Source organism: Bombyx mandarina, chromosome 19, assembly GCF_030267445.1.
Source record: "Bombyx mandarina strain Sakado chromosome 19, ASM3026744v2".
Lineage (NCBI taxonomy): Eukaryota > Metazoa > Arthropoda > Insecta > Lepidoptera > Bombycidae > Bombyx > Bombyx mandarina.
The window spans coordinates 9895295-9918010 of NC_143225.1; the positions used below are offsets into that span (position 1 = coordinate 9895295).

At 37.4% G+C, this 22716-nt stretch overlaps 1 protein-coding gene and 1 long non-coding RNA gene across 6 annotated transcripts in view; one reads left to right on the forward strand and one right to left on the reverse strand.

Moving 5' to 3' along the window:
* Window positions 1-22716, reverse strand: part of LOC149500870 (uncharacterized) — a 107176-nt gene that overhangs the window by 56057 nt on the left and 28403 nt on the right. The window lies entirely within an intron of this gene.
* The window catches only part of SC1 (voltage-dependent cation channel SC1), a 170874-nt gene that overhangs the window by 44816 nt on the left and 103342 nt on the right, over window positions 1-22716 (forward strand). For all 5 annotated transcript variants that reach the window (XM_089735311.1, XM_089735310.1, XM_089735312.1 and 2 more), the window contains exon 2: window positions 13614-14214. In XM_089735311.1, coding sequence (XP_089591437.1) covers window positions 13726-14214 — 489 coding nt within the window. In that variant the 5' untranslated portion in view covers window positions 13614-13725. The remainder of the gene's footprint in view (window positions 1-13613; window positions 14215-22716) is intronic.

The window sequence follows — 22716 nt, forward strand, 5'->3', positions numbered from 1 at the left end:
ATCATAAAGTAGCATTTAAATGTAGGAGGAGTTCTTTGTTGAAGAAACATTATAACAAATGTCTTGGTTTTTTATGAGTTTTTAACACGCACACTTTGTGTAATTTTAGTTTTTAATTTTCACTACAAAATACGTAATACAAAATTAGACAATTTAAATTTAAAGTATTGAGAAAAGACGGCATTCAACGGTTCCAAGATATGATGTTCTACTCTGTTTTTGGACCGGGTCTGAGTCCTCAGCAAGATCCGTGGGATTACCATGATTTTAAATGTTATCCTCCATTCGCCCCATTACCTTCATCAGTATTAGGATTTTCTTCTACGTTTTTATTTATTGCTTAGATGGGACGAGCTCACGGCCCACCTGGCGCTTAGTGGTCACCAGAGCCCCTAGACATCAACGACGTAAATGGCGTCACTCACCTTGAGACACGAGTTCTAAGTCTCGATTTTTGCAGTACAACAGCTGTCCCATCGGTCCCCGGGGTGGTGGCACCAACCCGGCGGGCTCACAAGACGCTCTACTACCAGTAACAGTAAAATATTATTTGTTTGTTTTTGGTTAATGGTTTATGTTAATACGTGAAGCAAAAACTTTGTATCCCTTTTTACGAAAATTGCGCGGACGGAGGAGTGTGAAATTTTCCACACTTATAGAGAATATAGAGAAGAAGTGCACAATGCTAATATTTTTTTAAAATAATGCATAAAAGATACATTAAATCAATAAAGAAAACATTACACACACTACATACTATGTATTTGACGCACACACGCATGCATACTATTTATTGTCAAACTTTTGTTCTTGACGTCTGTTGTCAAATTGAGAATACATTAATTATTGTTTGTCTTTGTTAATATTTTTTATAGAGTGGTCTTGGCGAAATTTGTGATTATAGAAGTATAAAATACAATCATAATAGTGTACAAACTTACAATTCCAATTAATTATAGTCGAATTTCGACTACTGCGGGACCTCTAGTTTTAATTTTGCTTAATGCGTTCATGCACCAGCTATCATGGACACCGTAGCCAAGACGCATTTCGCCTTTGATATTAAATGCTCGATTCCGATTCACCATCGTATTGTCTATCACTCTTCGTTTAAACGCTCGAGAACTGCTCCGAATATAAATACGGAACGTCCAATTGCCTTTGAGATATTTAGTTCGATACTGGGAATGTTTGTGATCAGTTAGATTCAACGCATGTTTCAGGTAAGGTATGTAGACTGTAGCTACAATTGGATGCTCAATAAAATCTGATCGGTGGTGATTCTAAATCTAGGTGGTGATACAGGTTATATAATTATTCGTCCTTAATATTTTTAAGTTGCCCATTCCGACAGGAGCCCTCTTCTTCGATATTGCGAAGGCGTTCGACAAAGTCTGGCACAACGGTTTAATATACAAACTGTACAACATGGGGGTGCCAGACAGACTCGTGCTCATCATACGAGACTACTTGTCGAACCGTTCGTTCCGATATCGAGTCGAGGGAACGCGTTCCCGGCCCCGTCACGTCACAGCCGGAGTCCCGCAAGGCTCCGCCCTCTCCCCGTTACTATTTAGTTTGTATATCAATGATATACCCCGGTCTCCGGAGACCCATCTGGCGCTCTTCGCCGATGACACCGCCATCTACTACTCGTGTAGGAAGAAGGCGTTGCTTCATCGACGACTTCAGACCGCAGCTACCACCATGGGACAGTGGTTCCGGAAGTGGCGCATCGACATCAACCCCACGAAAAGCACAGCGGTGCTCTTCAAAAGGGGTCGCCCTCCGAACACCACGCTGAGCATCCCCCTCCCGACTAGGCGCGTCAATACCCCCGCCCCCGCCGTTCGCCCGATCACGATGTTCGACCAGCCCATACCGTGGGCCCCGAAGGTCAAATATTTAGGCGTCACCCTCGACAGTAGGATGACATTCCGCCCCCACATCAAGACGGTACGCGACCGTGCCGCCTTCATTCTAGGACGTCTCTACCCGATGATATGTAGGAGAAGTAAAATGTCCCTTAGAAATAAGGTGACACTCTACAAAACTTGCATACGCCCCGTCATGACCTATGCAAGTGTAGTGTTCGCTCACGCGGCCCGCTTACACCTAAAATCATTTCAAATTATTCAATCCCGTTTTTGCAGGATAGCCGTCGGAGCCCCGTGGTTCGTCAGGAATGTCGACCTCCATGACGACCTGGACTTAGAGTCCATCAGTAAGTATCTGCAGTCGGCGTCCATGCGCCACTTCGATAAAGCGGCACGACACGAGAACCCTCTCATCGTGGCCGCCGGTAACTACATTCCCGATCCTGCGGACAGAATGGAAAGCAGTCGACGTCGCCCAAAACACGTCATCTCGGATCCTCCCGATCCACTAACGGTGCTTTTAGGTACTTCAAGCACCGGTCACCGTTTTCGTCGAACCCGTCGCTTGCGACGAAGGGCTCGACGAGTAAATTAACTCTCAGACACAGCCCACTGAGTTTCTCGCCGGATCTTCTCAGTGGGTCGCGTTTCCGATCCGGTGGTAGATTCTGCGAAGCACGACTCTTGCTAGGGTTCGTGTTAGCAACGTCATCAGGTTTGAGCCCCGTGAGCTCACCTACAAAAGTTAGGGTTACGCTGATATAGCCTCTCAAGGCTATCAGCTTAGGTAGGAAAAAAAAAAAAAATTTTTAAGTTGCACATTGTAGGGCACATCAATGGCTCAACGTGATAAGTGGTGTCAGTAAACTTAGAAAAACCTGAGTGAAGTCGTAAAGAGCTCATACCACAGACTACACAATCCCTCAGAGCCGTTCAATAACTATTATGTAATGATTTCACATTTCGCTCTGCCTGTTTTTTCCAAACGAGATCCCACACAATATTCAGTTCCCACTTACCTGTTTTCGAAGGCTTAACGAAACTGTCAAAGAACGTTTGTATAGCAAAGGTTATATCACAAAGAAAATTATTAGTTTTCTGACAGAATGACGTGGGAATTGACGCGTTCGCGCGAACCCATCCCTTTTCCGACTTCTGAAATAACTTAAGTTCCTATTTTCACATTGCTTAAGTTGTTTATGTTGTTATCTATAAGAAAAATATGAATAGTGATTAGAAAAAAAAATGTTAAGTTAATTTACATTTTTTATTTATTTATTGCTTATATAGTTGGACGATCTCACAGCCCACCTGGTGTTAAGTGGTTACTGGAGTCCATTAACATCTACAACGTAAAAGTGCCACCCACCTCGAGATATAAGTTCTAGGGTCTCAGTATAGTTACAACGGCTGCCCCACTCTTCAAACCAAAACGCATTACTGCTTCACGGCAGAGATAGGCAGGTTGGTGGTACCAACCCGTACGGACTCACAAGAGGTCCTACCATTAGTAACATCGCGAGATCATCTCAGGGTTCTGGTTTATTTTTGGTACTCATGATTGTGAGTAAATTAATGAATTTAAAATAAGGTGTGTGTTTACAAAAACGCATTGGATGGAATACGTGGAATGATGCGAGCTTGAGACTTTTTAAATTCGGAAGGGATGAGCGTAGAATATATTTCGCCCGTGGACATATCGCATATCACCAGTATTTTTCTCATAAATACTGTCAAAAATAGTTTAGTAGTTTAGTTTTAGTTTTTTTTTTTAGTTTACTTTTGTTTTGACTACTATTAACAAAATTAATACATAATTAATTTTATCTTACTTTAAAAGACAGTTAAAAGACAGTAACGGTAAAAAAAAAAAAATGTTGGAAATATGTTCATTAATAAAAATATTACATGTTAAACCTTTAAAACACTGTCCTGTAAAATTAGTAAGTTTTGAGATTATACAGTTTTAATGCGAGAAGACGATATTACAATGCAGTGCCCAATAAATTTGATCATCTTTAGTTTATGTTCTCAAACGCACCCTCCGTGATTACGATCGGAAATTCAACAAGATCTTGAGATCGGAAACGTCTTGAAGATGTATAAAATTTTCATTTTAGCAGCGCTGATGATTATCGAGGTCAGAAGTCAGTGTGGTGAGCGCGTCTGACACCACGAGCTCTCGACGCGTCGCTCTCGACTCTAGTGCCGACACTCAAGTGTCAACACTTCGTGTCCGACCCTTTGTCTTCGCGCTGAAAAACAATAAAAAAACGAAAACGTCAGTACCGAATGTGCGAGCCTCATTGATTTTTCGAAATTTCTATTCATACGAAAATTATGGATCCACGAAAGGAACAAAACTCAGCGTAGCTAGAATCCTCCGTAAATGTGCTGTTTCCGATTGTTTTTGTGAATATGATTCTTTATCTTAATAACACGATAACGGTAGAAAAAAAAAATTTCAGCCATATAACAAAGCACGGTCCTTACGAAATCTATGTAGTGTTTCTTTTAACGAAGTTCCTTATGGGACGATGCGGTCGGATACCCGAATCGGGAAAAAACGTCCGTAACGTAAGATTTTTATTAGTAATGCACACAGTGTACGACTTAACTGTGTAATAAGGTACAAAAAATAACATATTTTTTTATCATTCATTGACTACGATCTGAGAGCGTTCGTTTGCGCAATACACTAAACTCTTATGCAAACAACCCTGAATGAAGTGTACCACAATAAGTTCGCACGTTACCGAATGAACGTGGGTTGTTGCGAAACCTCCAGTTTTATTTTCTTTATACCTCGAATAGGACTTAAAATTAATATTTTTATAATAAGGAACTTCGTTCCTATCCGGTGTCCCACGACACCACACATCTTTTTTATCAAATAAACATTTACATTCATTCGCAGTGTTTCTTAATGAAGGACAAAAATATTCAAATAGTGTAGTATAAGTATTATAGTAAAAACGAATTACAAAAGTACTCGATTATTATACTCGTACGATCGACAGGTTCATCATTGAACTCTTCGACCCGGTCTCATAGCTCGTTGGTTTTGTATTTCACTTTGATGCTTTACGTTAATATTTTTTTCTCGCGCAAAAATGTTTTTATTAGCTTGGATGGGTAAATGAACTCGCGGCCTTAACAAAATCTGAAAAGCGTATTCTTCTTCTTCTTTGTCATTTCCTCATTACTGAGGGTCGTGACCACCTTGGTCCAGTTTTTGCACCAGCTTCCTCCAATGCTGCCTGCATTCGGCCTGCTTAATGGCGCCCGGGACGCTGGTGTTTGTGGCCTCCTTGATAATGTCCGTCCACCTGGTTGGCAATCTTCCTCGACTTCTCTTTCCTTCCACGTGACCTACAACTATTAATTTTTCTAAGTTCTCAGGATTTTGGCGGGTCAGGTGCGTAAAAAAAGCGTATTAAAAAAGTTTTAATATCCTATGGTGTGTATAATAAGTTGCCCGATTGGGTTTAATTATTTCTTAAGGTATAACGGGGTTTTTAATCGTGATATCTTATATTTGGGCGGGGCAACTCCTCCACCTTCAAGTACCGATCTTCAGGACCGATTTCGATGATTTTTTCAAGAAATCTCAATATTAGTTTGGGCGATGCTTCTGTGATTTGGTAGTGACCAGTCAAATTCAAATCATAGATCGGCCTGCATAGCGAGCCGAGCTTAACCTAATTATAATGTTAATCTACGTTACCAAATTTCATGACTAGGAAAGACAAAAGTTGATCTGATTACGCCATTTATAGTTTTGATATATTCATTTTTTTTAAATAACTTAAATCGAGTCTAATCTATCTATCTATAATATATAAAAATGAATTGCTGTTCGTTAGTCTCGCTAAAACTCGAAAACGGCTGGACCGATTTGGCTAATTTTGGTCTTGAATTATTTGTGGAAGTCCAGAGAAGGTTTAAAAGGTAGATAAATGAATGAAAATGCTCGGATTTAAATAAAAATATCAATTTTGTTTTTCCTTTGATGTGTCCTCCGTCGGACGGATTTCTATTATTTGTTTTAAGTTTATTTTATACAAAAGTTTAGGTCTTTTATTTATCGATTGAGACACTACGAAGTCTGCCGGGTCAGCTAGTCTTAAATATATAACGCTAGTTTCAAACTAACATACACGAGAAACTTAGGTTACGTATTTACTTGTGGCTGTAACACACAAAACACACAGCTAAGGCATTTCTTTTTTGGTAATCACGCAGTTATGTAGATCGTAAAGTTTTATACTAGCAATTCAATGTGAAGGAAAATGCAAGTCGCCCACGTACTAAACGGACAATGGTCTCAGATATGGAAAAAGCATAAATTAATATTTCAATAATCCGGAAAAGTGTAGGCGAGCCAGCTGCAATGAAATCGCTCCGGTCGGTCATTGAAAGCAGAAATGACAATGTAGTTTTATTGCTTTTCGTTTTTGCGGCACTACGACATCAGCAGAATTGGAATTTTGCAGATTATTTGGGTAAAAATTGAAAAATTAAATTAACTTTTATTTTCCTACCTATACTGATAGCCTTAAGATTTCTATAAGCTATTTCAGCTTCTCTTTGACTTGTAGGTGGGCTCACGGGGCTCAAACCAGAGTGTTGCTAACACAAGTGCAGTGCTTCGCAGAATCTATCACCGGATCGGAAACGCGACCCTCTGAGAAGATCCGGCGAGAAACTTAGTGGGCTGTGTCAATGGGTTAATTTACTCGTCAAGACCTTCGTCGCAAGCGACAGGTTCAGCGAGGACGGTGACCGGTGCTTGAGGTACCTAAAATCACCGTTAATGGATCGGAAGGATCCATAATGACGTGTTTAGGGCGATGTCAACTGTTTACCATTCGGTTCACAGGATCGGGTATGTAATTTCCGGCGGCTACGACAAGAGGGTTTTCATGTCGTGCCGCCTTCTCAAAGTGGCGCAATGATGCCGACTGTAAATACTTACTGACTTAGTCGAGCTCCAAGTCATCAAGAAGATCCACATTCTTTAGGAACCATGGTGCTCTGACGGCTATCTTGCAATAACTTGAGACCTTAGAAGTTATATCTCAAGCTGGGTGGCGCCTTTACGTTGTGCATGTCTATAGGCTCCAGTAACCACTTAACACCAGGTGGTCTGTGAGCTCGTCTCTAAGCCTCTCATCTAAGCAATAAAAAAAAAACACATTCTACCTGTAATACAGGAATACAAGTTTAGTGGATGCATGTAATATTTTTAGCGAGAATTACCCCAAAGCGTGATTAGTTTTACGTGGGAACATTACACAACCATATTCTCGTTTACGGAACTAAATTGTCGAACAGTGCTAACTTAGAAATACAACCATGAGAAACTAAACTACTGGATTACATTTAGATTTAGTGGTCATATCCAGCAAACCGAATACAGGGACGATAAAATAAATGTTGATTTTCCCTATTTACACAACAAATATTTCACACGTCCAAATCGTATCCATCCATTGGCTTTGAAATATTTGGATGAATCAGTACCTTTACACTAAGTGCACATTGTCTGTGTTGAATACAAAACTGCATGACACTATTACATCACATATTAATACTGTAATTGGTTACAACACATTCACTTGTAAACACTTTACAAAATAAGCAGTGCTAAATATTTTTCAATTGGGCCGCTTTGGTATTAGTTTTTAAAATATGGTAAAGATATTAAGGACGGATGATGGATGAATAGTGGATTGGAATAGCCCGAGCGGGGTATAACCGCATTATCTGAAAATAGCCAAAGAAACTGTAGTTATGTAAGATACATGTACAAATATATGCTATGAAAGTGAAATTATAATTTATATGTATTACAAACGGGCCATTTTAATTTAAATATTTTTTCATTAATTGATGTGCCACCAATTTTAGAAGGATCATCAAATAAATATTTTTTGTTGCTGCGGTGTGAGTCGATTCATGTAGCCACTGGAATCTCTTCCAGTGTTTGACAATGTGTATGTGTAGTGAAAGCCGATCAAAGAGGGTAAGAAGTATTAGACGATATTTTATAGCGCAATAAAGGTAGCCGAGCTCCTGTGTAGTTTGAGCGATCGTGTGGAAGTAATTGGACCTCGCGCGGCTCTAGTGACAGTCTACTGCTGGGCAGAGAAATATTAACAGCCTACAGTACAACTTTAATGAATTTTGAAAGCAATTAAATTTGGTTACATAAATTTCGAACGGTATATATTTTAAAATGTTTAAGAAAATAACTTTTGCCAGACAAAGTCACACAAGGTCTACATACTTTAGTTTCGGCAATAGCTCTCCGATTTGGCTGTGGTTCTTACTAATATAGATTAAACATAGTCACTAAATGTAGTGTTTCAGCTTCAATAGATCGATAGTTATAATACAATTTCCTTAGTTTACAACCCTACATATCGAAGCAGTGATGAATGAGACATCGACCTACTTCGCCACAAAGCATCTAACTGTTTGCATTGTTCCCGATCTGGTCAGAGGATTTAGTTCGTTCCGTTCGTTTGGTGTTACGATAAAATATCTCGCCAGACTACAATACGATTTGGTTGTATTCCATTCACTCACTTAGCTACAGATACGTTGCAGAGTTTGGACGTGATTTGTGTTGTACAAAATCTTGCGTATTGATTACCATAAACGTTGGGTTGGTATTTTGGGAGATATTTGTTCTAAAGCGAATATATATATCGATCTGTGTAGTTTATTCACCATAAATTGGATACTATTGATGGATACTTGAGTATAAAATTTCATATAAAAATCACTAAAAAGCCTTTATAGGTAACGGGGTCAATGGATATTATTATATTACGATTTCATACTATATAAAGATTACTATGCACAGACTCTACAGTATAGAATCTTCTATATTTCCACGACCAGCTATCGCGTCATTAGATTAAAAATTGCTATTAATTTAGTTAATTAGTTTCATCCGTGATGTCCTTGTTTAATTATTATCTTCACTCATAGTGAATTACTACTTATTTTAAAACTGCATCAAAACTAATTCAATTTAATCTAATTGATAAATAAGGAGATAGCTAACGGATTCGCTCACAAAAGTAGTGTTTATCAATACTGACAGGAGAAAAGAAAATCGCAATTCAAATTTGTATTTTGCTTTGTTTTTTAGTAAGTATGTGGCACAAAGAGTTAATGGTCTCGTAGGAGCGTGGCGTACTTACCCTAAAGAATTGTTTGCTTTACATTACGTTTTTGCTTGGCGGTACAAGATAGACACGATAATAGTACCTAAACGCTTGTGAGCTCGCAAGACACAGATGGAAAAGCCGGTTAGTAATTGCAGTATGTTAATTAATATCATACTCAGACAACGCTGCCGCTATTTTAGGCCACATAGCCATAATTAATTTCGTCTTTAATATATAAAACCGCTGAAACTATAGTTCGTATTCGTTTAGAAATAATAATAATTATTTCCATTTCCGCTAGAGTAGCTATTGCTACTGGGATTATGGGAGAGGTTCCGTGGCCTATTAAATAAACAGCTTATAAATATAAACGTTAGGAAAAGCTAGATTATATTATCTGTTTATGTGTATTTAATAAGGCAATAAAATTTACTGTGTTATACCAGTGAGCTGCGACTGCCAATCGTCATCTAATGGTAGGGCATGCTGTGAGCGCACATGCGTAGATACTACCCTCCTTTATTTTTCTTTCTTACTAGGTAAAATATTCGCGTACTATTTCGAAAGAGACAATAGACGCTATAGAATAAAATTGAGACTCGGAGTTCAAGTTAAGAATATTCTATGGGTAGCGGCATTCATGTTGTCATGCTTATGGTCTCTGATGTCCGTTTACACCAGGTGGGCTGTGAGGTCATTGGCCCGACTTCGCATTAAAAGAAATGATTGATCGACGAATTAACTTTGCGAAAGTTAATCAGAAAACAGTGGCCGAGTAATTTCGAAACAACAAAAGCCAATAAAGAGGGTCGTGATTACAATGGAGTTAAAGCGAAATGTACCGGAAAATCGGTCAAGTCGATTCCGAACAGCGAATCGACAAGTACTACGGATATCGGGAAATTGCTCGAAGCAACACTGTTAATTTACTGTGAATTTCTAACAAGAAGTCAATGTATTAGATGAAAAGAAGATGTAATAAATAAGGACATGAACAAATTTGAATTATTAAATTTTCATGAGAACTAAATAATTCAAAATTGAAAAAGAAAAGAAATTCGAAGTTTGATTTAGAAATTTAAATCAATTACTTTTACTGAATCTCGAGGACCAGACCATTAAAACCGTCAGCGTTTCCATGCCAGCGTATTCGTGCCAATTTCTGGAATCCATTTACACTGGAAAATGAAGGTTCTACAAAAGGTTTCACCTTTTCGTTTAAGGAACAAAAGGCTATTTCCTACCTACAGCTGATCCAATGAATTTCCTGATTTGAAGTGGATCCAAATTCTGGATTTTTACGACTAAATTATCCGACGACTTTAATATTATATTATTATAATTATCCGTATATTTTTGAAGAATACGTTAACAGTGTTATATAATATTTAGTATAATATGTTTCGTATTATTATAATAAAATAAATTTAAAAATAAATATTAGCATTGTAAGCATTGTAAGGGCATACGGGGAGACTCTTACACTTGCAATGGCACCATTACTAGTAATTACATCGTGCGAGAGCATTTAGTAAGAAATTCAGCTAGCTCATTTTTTACACCAATTGGGTGCTAATTAGGAAACAACATCGATCTTTCTAGTGGTGAAACTAGTTATTCGTTTATAAATAAATAAAAATTCTTTCCCGACATCCTCATTACGACCATTCGGTATTCCCTTTGTGTCATTTAGCCCTAATTGCCGAGCAGCCACCACGTTTCTGTTTGTAGGGTCGTATAGTCCTTCCGTATAAATAAAAGTGAAGTTATCCATATTGTGGTTACACTACACTTTTGTAGCTCCAATTACTTACTTAGGATGACAATGAGTTCGCTCTATAAAAGTATCGACCAGAGCTAATTAATTGTCTTTTACTATTTTATATTTATCTTAAAGATCTTGTGTAATTATTTTACAAACAAGCGTAGAATTACTTTAAACCTATGAGAAGCGATTCACGACGAATCACAAGAAGAATCACAAAGTAGTTGGTTGGTTTACTGGTGGTAGGACCTCTGGTGAGTCCGCGCGGGTGCCACCGCCCTGCCTATTTCTGCCGTGAAGCAGTAATGCGTTTCGGTTTGAAGGGTGGGGTGGCCGTTGTGACTATACTGAGACCTTAGAACTATATCTCAAGGTGTGTGGCGCATTTACGTTGTAGATGTCTATGGGCTCCAGTAACCACTTAACACCAGGTGGGCTGTGAGCTCGTCCACACATCTAAGCAATAAAAAAAATGTGCGGTAAGCGAAGAATATGAAGAAAATGAAGCAATTCACCACAATAACACGACTGCCAACTATGCTATTCAATGATAGTTAACGAGCGTATAGCTACTATAAACGTAGACAGTGTCAGTGATAGTCATAGTCAAGGCATTAGATAAAACAAGCAATATTATATAGTGACTTAACAAGCTATGTTGTACCTTTACGTTGGCAACACTATGCGCTTAACAACCAAATCAAATCAAATATAAAATTTGCAGTTATTGCGGCTGAAAATCTTTACATATTACTACATATTATTTCTTCTGTACGTGTGTTTGTCACTGAACTCCTCCTAAACGGCTGGACCGATTTTAATGAAATTTTCTGTGTACTTTCAGGTGGATTCGAGAACGGTTTAGATTTACAAATCAGCCGGTATCTATGTTATTTATCTTTCCTAGAAATAATTTATATGGAACTAGCGACCCGCCCTCGCTTCGCTTCGGAAACATTAAAACACACATGAAACCAAAAAAAAAAAAATTAAAAAAAAGTAGCCTATGTTCATCAGGGACAATGTCGGCTTCTAATGGAAAAAGAATTTTTCAAATCGGTCCAGTAGTTTCGGAGCCTATTCGAAACAAACAAACAAACAAATCTTTCCTCTTTATAATATTAGTATAGAAAACAGCGTTTGCCGGGCCAGCTAGTAGTAAAATTGTAAAAATCGTGCTTAATCCACCAATGAATTTCGAATAAAGATTGCCCATTAATACAGTTTGTTCGAAAACGAATTCTGAACACGAATCATTATATCCGGATAAAATCGAGATTGATGGAGACGCCCAATACCCGGGATATATCCGGATTTAGTTAGTAGAAGCTATAGGAGGGGATCGAATCACAAATAATGAATAAAACAGTTCGTGTGAACAAAGCTTTTGGATGATTTGTTCAAGTGGCTTACGTTTCGTGACTGTAATTTATCAAGAGAGAGAAACTTCCTCGAAGCCTATATAATATATGAAAGCAAATTCATATTTATTATGAAGCAGCATAATTTTTTTTCAAGAATCCAGTGCCTCACTGCGAAACCGTCGTGTTATTAATTCTTAATAGTGAATTTTGCTAGACGAAATAAAAAAAACGGCCCAGATGGTGTTAAGGAGCCCATAGATCCTAAACGTAGTGCGTTTCGCTTTGAAGGATGCGACAGCCACGAGAAAGTATTAATTGAGGCTTCGGCCTCATGATCTCTGAGGTCCTGTACGTAACTAATATTAAAAATATAAAAAATCAAATAAATGTTTTCAAAATACGCTAACACATTTAACAGACTTAAGAACACAGGTGATATATTTATTTGACTGCAGGTTCGTGAACACGAGAATGACATAGCATAAAATGTAAAACGCTATATTTTACTTCTAATGAAATACGTACCTACTTGACGCATGCTCACAATTTACTTCTATTGCTAAGGAATAGCATCTTGTAAGGGAAAATTAAGATCGTAAAAAAAAATTATCTTTTTTTATTGCTTAGAAGGTGGACGCGCTCACAGCCCATCTGGTGTTAAGTGGTTACTGGAGCCAATACCTAGACATCTACAACGTGAATGCGCCACCCACCTTGAGATATAAGTTCTAAGTTCTCAAGTATAGTTACAACGGCCCCACCCTTCAAACCGAAACGCATTACTGCTTCACGGCATTTGCATAAATACTGATGGTAGGGCGTGTCTTGTGAGCCTGTATGGCAACCACTACCCCGTCTATTCCGTTCGTAATGCGTTTCGGTTTGAAGGTTGGGGCTGCCGTTTTACTATAAAACTGAGTTTTAGAAGTTATTTCTCAAGGTGGGAGGTGGCATTTACGTTGCTGATATCTATGGACTCCAGTAACCAGTTATCACCGCGTGATCATCTACTCATCTAAACAATAACAAAAAAAAATCATTTCAGCAAGGAAATTACCGATTTTCTGTACTCTAATGACAGTACTAGATACTTTGAGAATGTTTGCGAGATCATCTTTTCATTTATTTTCTTCAGCAGCACATTACACGTCACTGAGACAGAATTTATTCCTATTATCTCCGTTCATCAAAAGATAAGGAGTAATTTAATTGATACCGTAAATTCTTTCTTAATGAGAAAGTTGGATAAATTACTAAAGAAACGAATTTTTATTTACAGACTACCGTCAATCAATCTAATGATATCGTAAACAGCGCTGGCTTTTTGTGATGTAGACTTTAATGTTCTAAATATATGATATTAACGAGTGAGATGGTCAAATTGTAGATTCATAAAGCTTAAAGAATGCAATTTTGTTTGCAGGTGGCAGTAATATTAGAAAATGGCGTCATCGGTGCGCAAATAGTGTGCGAGTGGTCGTGGGGCCGCGTGGCGATGGGGCGGGCGCGCGCGTAGCCCCGCTGACCCTCTCGGTATGGACGAGGACGAAAGGCGGCTCTCGTTTCCGCCGCCGGCGCCGCTCAACTCGCCCGGCGAAGAGATCGATGGCTCACGCCTGCTCGGCGAGATCGTGCGGACCCTCGAGGCCACAAACCCCGAGGCCGCAGCACCGCTCGTTGCTTCACAGTCACGCGATGCTCTCGATTCAGAATGTGAGAAACCCCGTCGCGAGGAACTGCGCATCCCACTCGAAGGTGTTAAGTTCTCGAGCGAGACCAACGGTGGCAGCGGTGGCGGGGGCGGAGGGCGAGAAGAGCCCCGGGCTGCGGTCACGCCGTTCACGCGGGAGTCTGCGAGGCGAGCCGGGTCGCGGGGGGCACAGCTCGTGCGTGAATTTGGCTTCATGCCGCGGCGCCGACTTAGCGTTGAAGATGGCGCGCGCCTTCCACGGAAGTACGAGCCGTTTCCGCCTAAGCTGTATGGACGGCCGCTCGAAGAAATTGATAATTTCATTTATGATGAGGTAAGCTTTTAGTTATTAAATTTTCATATAAATAGAAGATGAAAATGAAAGCAATGCTTTTGAAGTTCAGTTTTCACACTAAGGTACGTTTAAGAAGAAAAAAATTATAGTGATTTTTTTTTCGTAGCATTCGCATTAAACGGGCTTAATTATTTTGCATTTACGTCTTATAAATACTACCGCATAGGGTACTACTGACACGCCAACGAGATTTGGAAACCATTATGTTTGGCCTGTGAGGATTTGCTTCGTAGATTACTCAGATGTATCACGCTTCATTGGTTCAGAGTATTGCACGTAACAAGTGGTACATGAAACCCGGTCGTAAAAAATAATGTGTTAGCGGTGAGACCGACCGACGTTAAATGCGGTTGTTAATGGCAGTCGTTTACGAGAACGGACAATTACGTGGAATCCGAACAGCTTGACCGTATGTTTGATGCTAATTTGGAAAGAAAACATTGTGTTGCCAGAAGATCTTGAAGGCCGTCATTAACTATTCAGAAGGTATGAGTTTACGGCCCTCACTTTCCTTTGCTACTAAAAATTCGGTCTTGATTACTTCTAGGGCGTAGTGTGGATTCGGATGTATTGGCAACACTGTATGATATCTATTACCTGTTGCTACTGCGAGACATGGACGAAATTTGTCCGTGAGGGCAGTAAATAATTGTATGTTTGTAAAATTTTACAAAGTCTTGTGTAATTTGATTGAAAATTAAAAATGAAGTCAAATGAACGCTAAGTTATACAATAGACGTCAGCTGAAATGAAACTCATTAATACATACTAGAAGTCCCGCAGTAGTCGAAATTCGACTATAATTAATTGGAATTGTAATTTTGTACACTATTATGATTGTCTATACTAATATTATCTATATCTATATCTATATCTATACTAATATTATAAAGAGGAAAGATTTGTTTGTTTGTTTGTTTCGAATAGGCTCCGAAACTACTGGACCGATTTGAAAAATTCTTTTTCCATTAGAAGCCGACATTGTCCCTGATGAACATAGGCTACTTTTTTTTCATTTCATTTTATTTTATTTTTTTGGTTTCATGTGTGTTTTAATGTTTCCGAAGCGAAGCGAGGGCGGGTCGCTAGTATTTTATACTTCTATAACCACAAATTTTGCCAAGACTACACTAAAAAAAATTATTAATAAAGACAAACAATATTTAATCTATTCTCAATTTGACCACAGACGTCAAGAACAAAAGTTTGACAATAAATAGTATGCATGCGTGTGTGTGTCAAATACATGGTATGTAGTGTGTGTAATGTTTTCTTTATTGATTTAATGTATCTTTTATGCATTATTTAAAAAAAATATTAGCATTGTGCACTTCTTCTCTATATTCTCTATAGGTGTGGAAAATTTCATACTCCTCCATTAATATTTTATTTTATTTGATGTCTGTTGTCAAATTGAGAATAGATTAAACATTGTTTGTTTTTGTTAATATTTTTTATAGTGTAGCCTTGGCGAAATTTGTGATTATAGAAGTATAAAATACAATCATAATAGTGTACAAACTTACAATTCCAATTAATTATAGTCGAATTTCGACTACTGCGTGACCTCTAGTTGAAATAAAAATTCTACTTGATTTTATACACAAACTTCAGTTGTATTAACTAATTGATTGCTGCTAAAACCAATTAAAGATGATTTTTAAAAATATGATAAAAACAGAACGTTTAGTATATAGTAATATAGATCATATTATTATGATCATTGCTTTATGGCCTGCGAACAAAAATGATTAACAAAGATTTTTTTGTAATTTTATCACTTTAAGAATTAGAAATAAATTTAATAAATAAAATTATCACGTCATGTGTTCATAGATTAAATATAGATAATACAAAAAGAGAATAACTAAATAATAGTAAAAAAAACTAACAAAATACGCTTTTATAAAAAATCCAACTAAAAAATAGAAAATAAATTTTAATAAATTTGTATTAAAAATAGTGTAAGAAAAAATGATTTTATTGTAAAAAAGCGTGGGGTATAATAAAAACTCAGGAATATTTAGCGAATTCGAAATTCAAAATGAAAAGAAAAAGAATGGCCGCCTTTAGTTTTCCCTCCATTTACCTCCATTTCAAATGTGTGCATCAATTTGTAGATTCAATTTTCTGTAATAAATTTAAATGAATTGAACAAAGAATTGTGAACGGAAGGGACTCGATGAATAAGGCAATGACGTTGATGGTGTGAGTAAGGATTATGAAAGATTGAATTTAAAAAAATACTCATTTTTTTACGTTACGGTACATTAGGAAACCGATAAAAAAAAATGATATTCCAATTTCGTATTTTTCGTTTTAATATTAAACGTTATACAAATTTCAATTAAAGAACGAGAATAAAATGTTTAAAAAACAATAAACACAGAAAAACAGTTTAAAAAATAAAATCAGTATTCTATTTGATACTTCAAATCGATTACAAGGGTCAGACGAGTACCGTGCCTGTTTGGATCGAATCGTTTTTCATCGCTTCACTATTCGGTCGACTTGTTGAACGTTGAAATCGTTCTAAAGCACTTGGTGGTTTTTTTTATTAGTTAAATTGAGAGTTTTATTTGCGGAAGACGGAGCTGGCAACTTTCTATAATAAATAAATGACGGACAATTCGAAGGTACAAATAATAGTTTTGATATATATCTTAAGGTCCTGTAAAAATTCGTCGACTGGGATGTTAAAAAAGAAACCGTAAATCGTATAAATAACCCAAAAAGATTCGTCTATAATCACATCAATATTTTAACACACAGTTACGAGACCAATTCAAAAGACTAGGGTTTTTTTTAAATGAATTATATCACTGTTGTGTGCTTAGTGCGCGTTTTTTAACTTCTAGATCGCCTAAAAGTTAACTCAAATTTGTATGGAGTTGGAACAGCGGCCCTAGCGGCAAACGTAGCACGTAAAGCAACGTAAGCACTCTGATAATATGTAGAACGCTACTACACAAAAACCGTGTAGATCCAAAATTATGCATTCACAAACACGCGCTATAGTCCACATGCTCGCCTACTCCATACGATAAATTACAACGCATTACTTCCCTAATAGGACAAATCCCGAATAAATGTTCCGTATTAACGTAAGACCGGTAAAAGAAATGTGACTATGGAATAAGTATTCACATTTCGTGCCAAATGAAGCGAACTGGGTTTTGGATCGAAGCCAAACTGAAACTGAAGGTCTTACTACCGGTTACTTGTTTTCTGGTTAACAGTATGGCTTTCTTGGTTCATTGTTTTTTTTCATTCTATGTTTAAGGTTTCAGAGCGACTTGAGTTTTGAAAAAAAAAAAAAAACTTCTAGTTGTTATATACCTAGTGTGTTTAATAAGAGGAGGTTATCACGACCTCACCTGATGGGAGAGACCTGTGGATGCTGATGAGTTACTCAATGTGAGTCCTCGTACCCACCTCGAGACGTAAGATTGAAGTGTGATTTATTTTCGTGCAAAGGATACAAACCGAACCGCAGGATCGCTTCATGGTAAAAATATTGCAATATTATATAAAACAGGGATTGGAATTTAGCGAAAAGAAAATAGATAAGAGCACTGCTAGGAAGGAAGTGGCAGCAATAGGAGCAGTGGGTCGAGTCGCAAACTCATTTAGTTAATAACCGATCAAAGTATCATCTTTAAAATAAATACCATGTATTATTTTAAATATTTTAATTTGCTAAATTAAATTGTGATATTGAATTTCACTTTGACTTGCTAAGCCTTTTCAACCAAAAATAAATCATTACCGTTGTTATATAATGAGAATAAGCGTGAATTGCAGCGCTTACAACATTAATTATCTAATGTTTATATTTGACTGGTGGTAGGACCTCTTGTGAGTCCGCACGGGTAGGTACCACCACCCCGCCTATTTCTGCCGTGAAGTAGTTCGGTTTTGGTTTGAAGGGTGGGGCAGCCGTTGTAACCATATTGAGACCTTAGAACTTATATCTCAAGGTGGGTGGCGCATGTACATTGTAGATGTCTATGGGCTCCAGTAACCACTTGGGTGGCTGTGAGCTCGTCCACTAAGCAATAAATAAAAAATGTTTGGGTCTTGCAAACAAACAAACAATGTACTTTGTAGCTTTATCTCGACATCGTAGGGTCACTCGAATAGATAATCGTTCCGGTAAAACTACATCTGTTTAAAGCATTCCAGTTTGAATGTACATATATACGGCAGAGCCATGTCATTGTAACAACACCTATCGCGTATTATTGGAACTATGCCAAAAACCTTTAAACCAACGAGAAATATAGAGTGTTTTATTACTCTAAACGATGATCGAGTTCATAGTTCAGCTGGTATTAATTGGTCACTCAGAGACTCTATTCTTCAACTTGTATCCACCCAATGATGAGTGTAGGTCTCTTCATATGCATTCGATTTTCTTTGGTATCTTACCTTTCTCGTTCAGTCCTTATGCGCTATAGTGACCAGGTCGTCAGGCCAGACCGCTTCTACTTTTTCCGAGCAATCACTTTGGCTGCAACCACATACTTCAGATGTGAAGTATTAGTTGTTTAAATCATGTGACGGCTGTTTTGCCCACCTCTGTAGCCGGGACACATGACTCATTTTTTTGCAAAAATAGGCAGGATTCTGCCATTAACCTATGGAAGCTACCTCATACATCCCACCAATAGTACAAAACTTCAACTCAATTCGATAAACGGCGTGTCGAACGCTAAACAAACAAACCTATAAATATTATTTGTTTAAAGCTTTCACTGTGATCTACATTACAATGACTATTACCTATATTAGACAAGCTCTTTATACGATTTTCGCGCGTAAGAAGTTCCCGATATTTCGGTGCAGTAGTAGCAAGCGCCATGATCAACGGTAGACTGAAAACTGCAGGTAGGATGCTAGGAACAAAAAAATATGTCTACCCTCTTTCTAATCCGTGTTATTCACATGATAGCCTAAAGCCATCGCCTCGGTTGAAACTTTTATATTTTGCTATTTTAATTGCTTCTTTGACCTCTAGTGACGTTTAGTAAATCAGTTAAATCTGTTTTTTAACATAATCCAGTTATTAAGTTCCGACTTCAGTATATGTTCTAAAGTGGCAAATTTATGACTTTCGTTCTTTATAATTGCGCTGAAGTCTTCATTTATTAAGACTTAAATAATCTTAATTATTTAAAAGAGTAGGTTTAATTAAGCCAATCTGAGGATTGTTACAACTGTGATCTATTTTGTATATACGAGGATACTCCGAATAAATTTATCTTTCCGTTAAAAGAACATAGTCACAGCGGACCATGGCCGAGTTTCTAATCATCGATAGATAGTACATATTTAAAAAATATCTGTTTATTTTTGCCTCCAGGGCGATAAAAGTTCAAGCACTCTAAAATGAAAATGTTTTGGAATAATTCGAGTTCATTTCTATTCATTTCACCTCTTTAATTCTCAAAGCGGAACGATGTGAGAGTTCAACTTTTAAAATTTAATATTGCGTTACCGACTACGTTTTAGTGTGAGATGAAGTTGAATAAAAAGATGTAGGTTTAGTCTTTATTTATACGAAAACCATTTTAGGGTCGTTTTTTGCGTATTAATTTATTTATTTCCGGTCATAATCTTCTCAAGTCGCGTATATAAATGTATTGTTTGTAATTTTTAAATCGTAGAATGCAAAATTTTCATCGTATGTTTATTGGTTTTGTAGTTTTAGTTCGTAGGGTGTTAAAACTGAATGATAGTTCCAAAAGGTTTATAAAGTTTATTTGATCTTTTTAACACAATAATAGTCAACACCACAAGAAGAATCCAGAACATATAGAAGGAGTATATAAGTTCAACGAGAAAGCAACAAAGCTGAAGTTAGATAGAAAGTTATAGCGAATCGAAAGCAGCGTTATTTAAAGACATATACGTCGCGCGTGTCCGTAATTGCGAGCCAACTCAACGGCCGTCAGCGGAGCCGCTCCATCGGGCCGCGGGCGCCGTGGATGCGTAGCCACCACTATGTATAATAATATATAAGATTTAACTTCTTGTCCGGAAATAATATTATTAAATTTAACATAAAATATATACTAATAATATAAATAAACTTAAAGCTACACAAAATATATACACGCCACAGTTTTATAATTATTACGAATCATTGTAATTTCATTCGCTTTCATGAAACATAACTAACTACTTTTACGGTTTAATCTCGCGTAGTTGTTATTGTTATTATATTATTTCCAAGGTTTCGACATTTGAATAATGAGTATAAAAATCGGTGAATAAACCTTAATATTTCGTTCTGTAAAGTCTGGTATACATCAAGTCTATTATGGTATACAGCCGAGTCTTTCAATGTTTGTAGGCACGGCTGCCTTTCTTCCCGCGAATCAGTCGTGCGGTCCCGGTTCGAAGTATGGGCCATTAGTTACATTCAGCCCAACTATTTGGATTTTATGTTTCAAAATAGGCATTAAATTTATTTTCTGATGTTAAAGTGTTCCTTTAGCCATTCAAAAATGGGTGTATCGTTAGCCTCTGTCTATATTGAACAATACAAAACAAAAAACGTAAAAAGTATTGAGAAAAAGAAAAAAAACCTATTATTTTTAAAACTGTACAATGCAAACGATTATTTTCATACGGCATTAAAAGAACTCGTTTAGTTTTTTATTGTCGATATCAGCCTGACGATATGCCAATAAAAGCTTTGCTCCTAAAAATAATACTCGGATTTTTCAATTTAAATCTGTATTTTGTCTATGAGACTGGGAAATGTGGTTGCGAATGTCTGTTTTTTTTATCTCTTTTCGTCCATTTTATAAAAGTTCTAAAGGATGTCAATGGTGAATTATTGAGTAATTGTTTACTGCGGTGAATATTTTCACGACGCCTTTAGGTCTTTTCGGTCTTAAGTCATCAAAGTCCATGGACATAATTAGTGAACGGCGCCAATCACCTTGAGATATATGGTAGATGTATTTGTATTTTTTTTGGAATGGCCTACTGAGTTTTTCGCTGGATCTTCTCAGAGGATCGCCATTCCGACCCGATGGTAGATTCTGCGAAGTACTGCGCTTGCCAGGGTTAATGTTAGCAAATTCTCTCAGGTTGATCCCATGAGATCACCTACCTGTCCACGCGTAGCTGAAATAGTATCTTAGGCTACCGGCGAACCGGTAAGAAAAAAAGCAGAAACACTATAATATTTGATTGGGTGATGGTAAAATATTTGTAGATTATAAGTACTATACATGGTCACGGACACCGCCACGTCACATTTAAAACTTGATACTGACATAGACATGATAATGTGAATGCCATCACTTTGATATATGAAGTCGGAATCTCTTGTATGTAGGTACCTATAACCGCTGTAGCTTTAAATCGTTACGCATGATTGCTTTGTGATAGAAATAGGCAGGATATTAGCAACTACCCACGTGGTCTACTAATACACCATATAAATAGTTATGTATATGCTTCACTTTTATTTTAATTTACTCGTTGTGGTCCCGAGTAATTGTTCTACTAAATTTGTTTCTCGTGTAAAATAATGTACCCAGTTAAAATGGTTAATCGTGATCGCCCTGAGTAAATTTTGTTTTCATTTAATCTGATTTTTCCTCGTAAACATTAAAGAATCGAGCCGATGAAAAATTACACAAGTTATAAGGATCCTGCATTATTGGCTGCGGGCTATGGCGCGAAATGGGCTTTCGGCGCCGTGTAACACTCAACAATACTCCCCCATGTCGGAATAATGTAACCTTTATATTTTCTGTAATTTTCATTAATAACTAAGGTCTGTTTGAGTTGAATTCATATTGAGATACAGGAATGAAGTGAAATCGCTTATTTAAATTACGCGAGTACCGGAAGATGTGAGTGTTCTAGCATTCGTTGTAAAGACGGGTATACCTCGTGGATTTTGTATCAATTTTTTTCACCGTTAATGGATCGGGAGGATCCATAATGACGTGCTTTGTGCGACGACGACTGGGTCTACAGGATCGGGTATGTAGTTTCCAGCGGCCACGACAAGAGGGTTCTCATGTCGTGCCGCCTTCTCGAAATGGCGCAATGACGCCGACTGTAGATACTTACTGACAGAGTCGAGCTCCAGGTCATCGTGGAGATCCACGTTCCTCAGGAACCATGGTGCTTCGGCTATCCTGCCGAATCGGGATTTTTGTATCAACCTACCAGTTCGATGTTACCATATCGAGGGGTAAAAAACTATTTGGTTTAGGCGATATTACGATTAATATGCAACATTTTGTCTTTGTCATCTAATTGGTGCGTTTTATTTGGTATTAGCATCAACAGTTTATTATTAAGTTTATTCTATACAAAACACTGAAGAAGTTTTTTTGTTTTGATTTTTTTTTCAAATTTTAAACCTTAAATGGTTCTCCTGTAAAGTTGCAAAAAGGTTTACACCTGGATATGATGCTGTAATTAAAACAACATACAAGTCATTGCCAT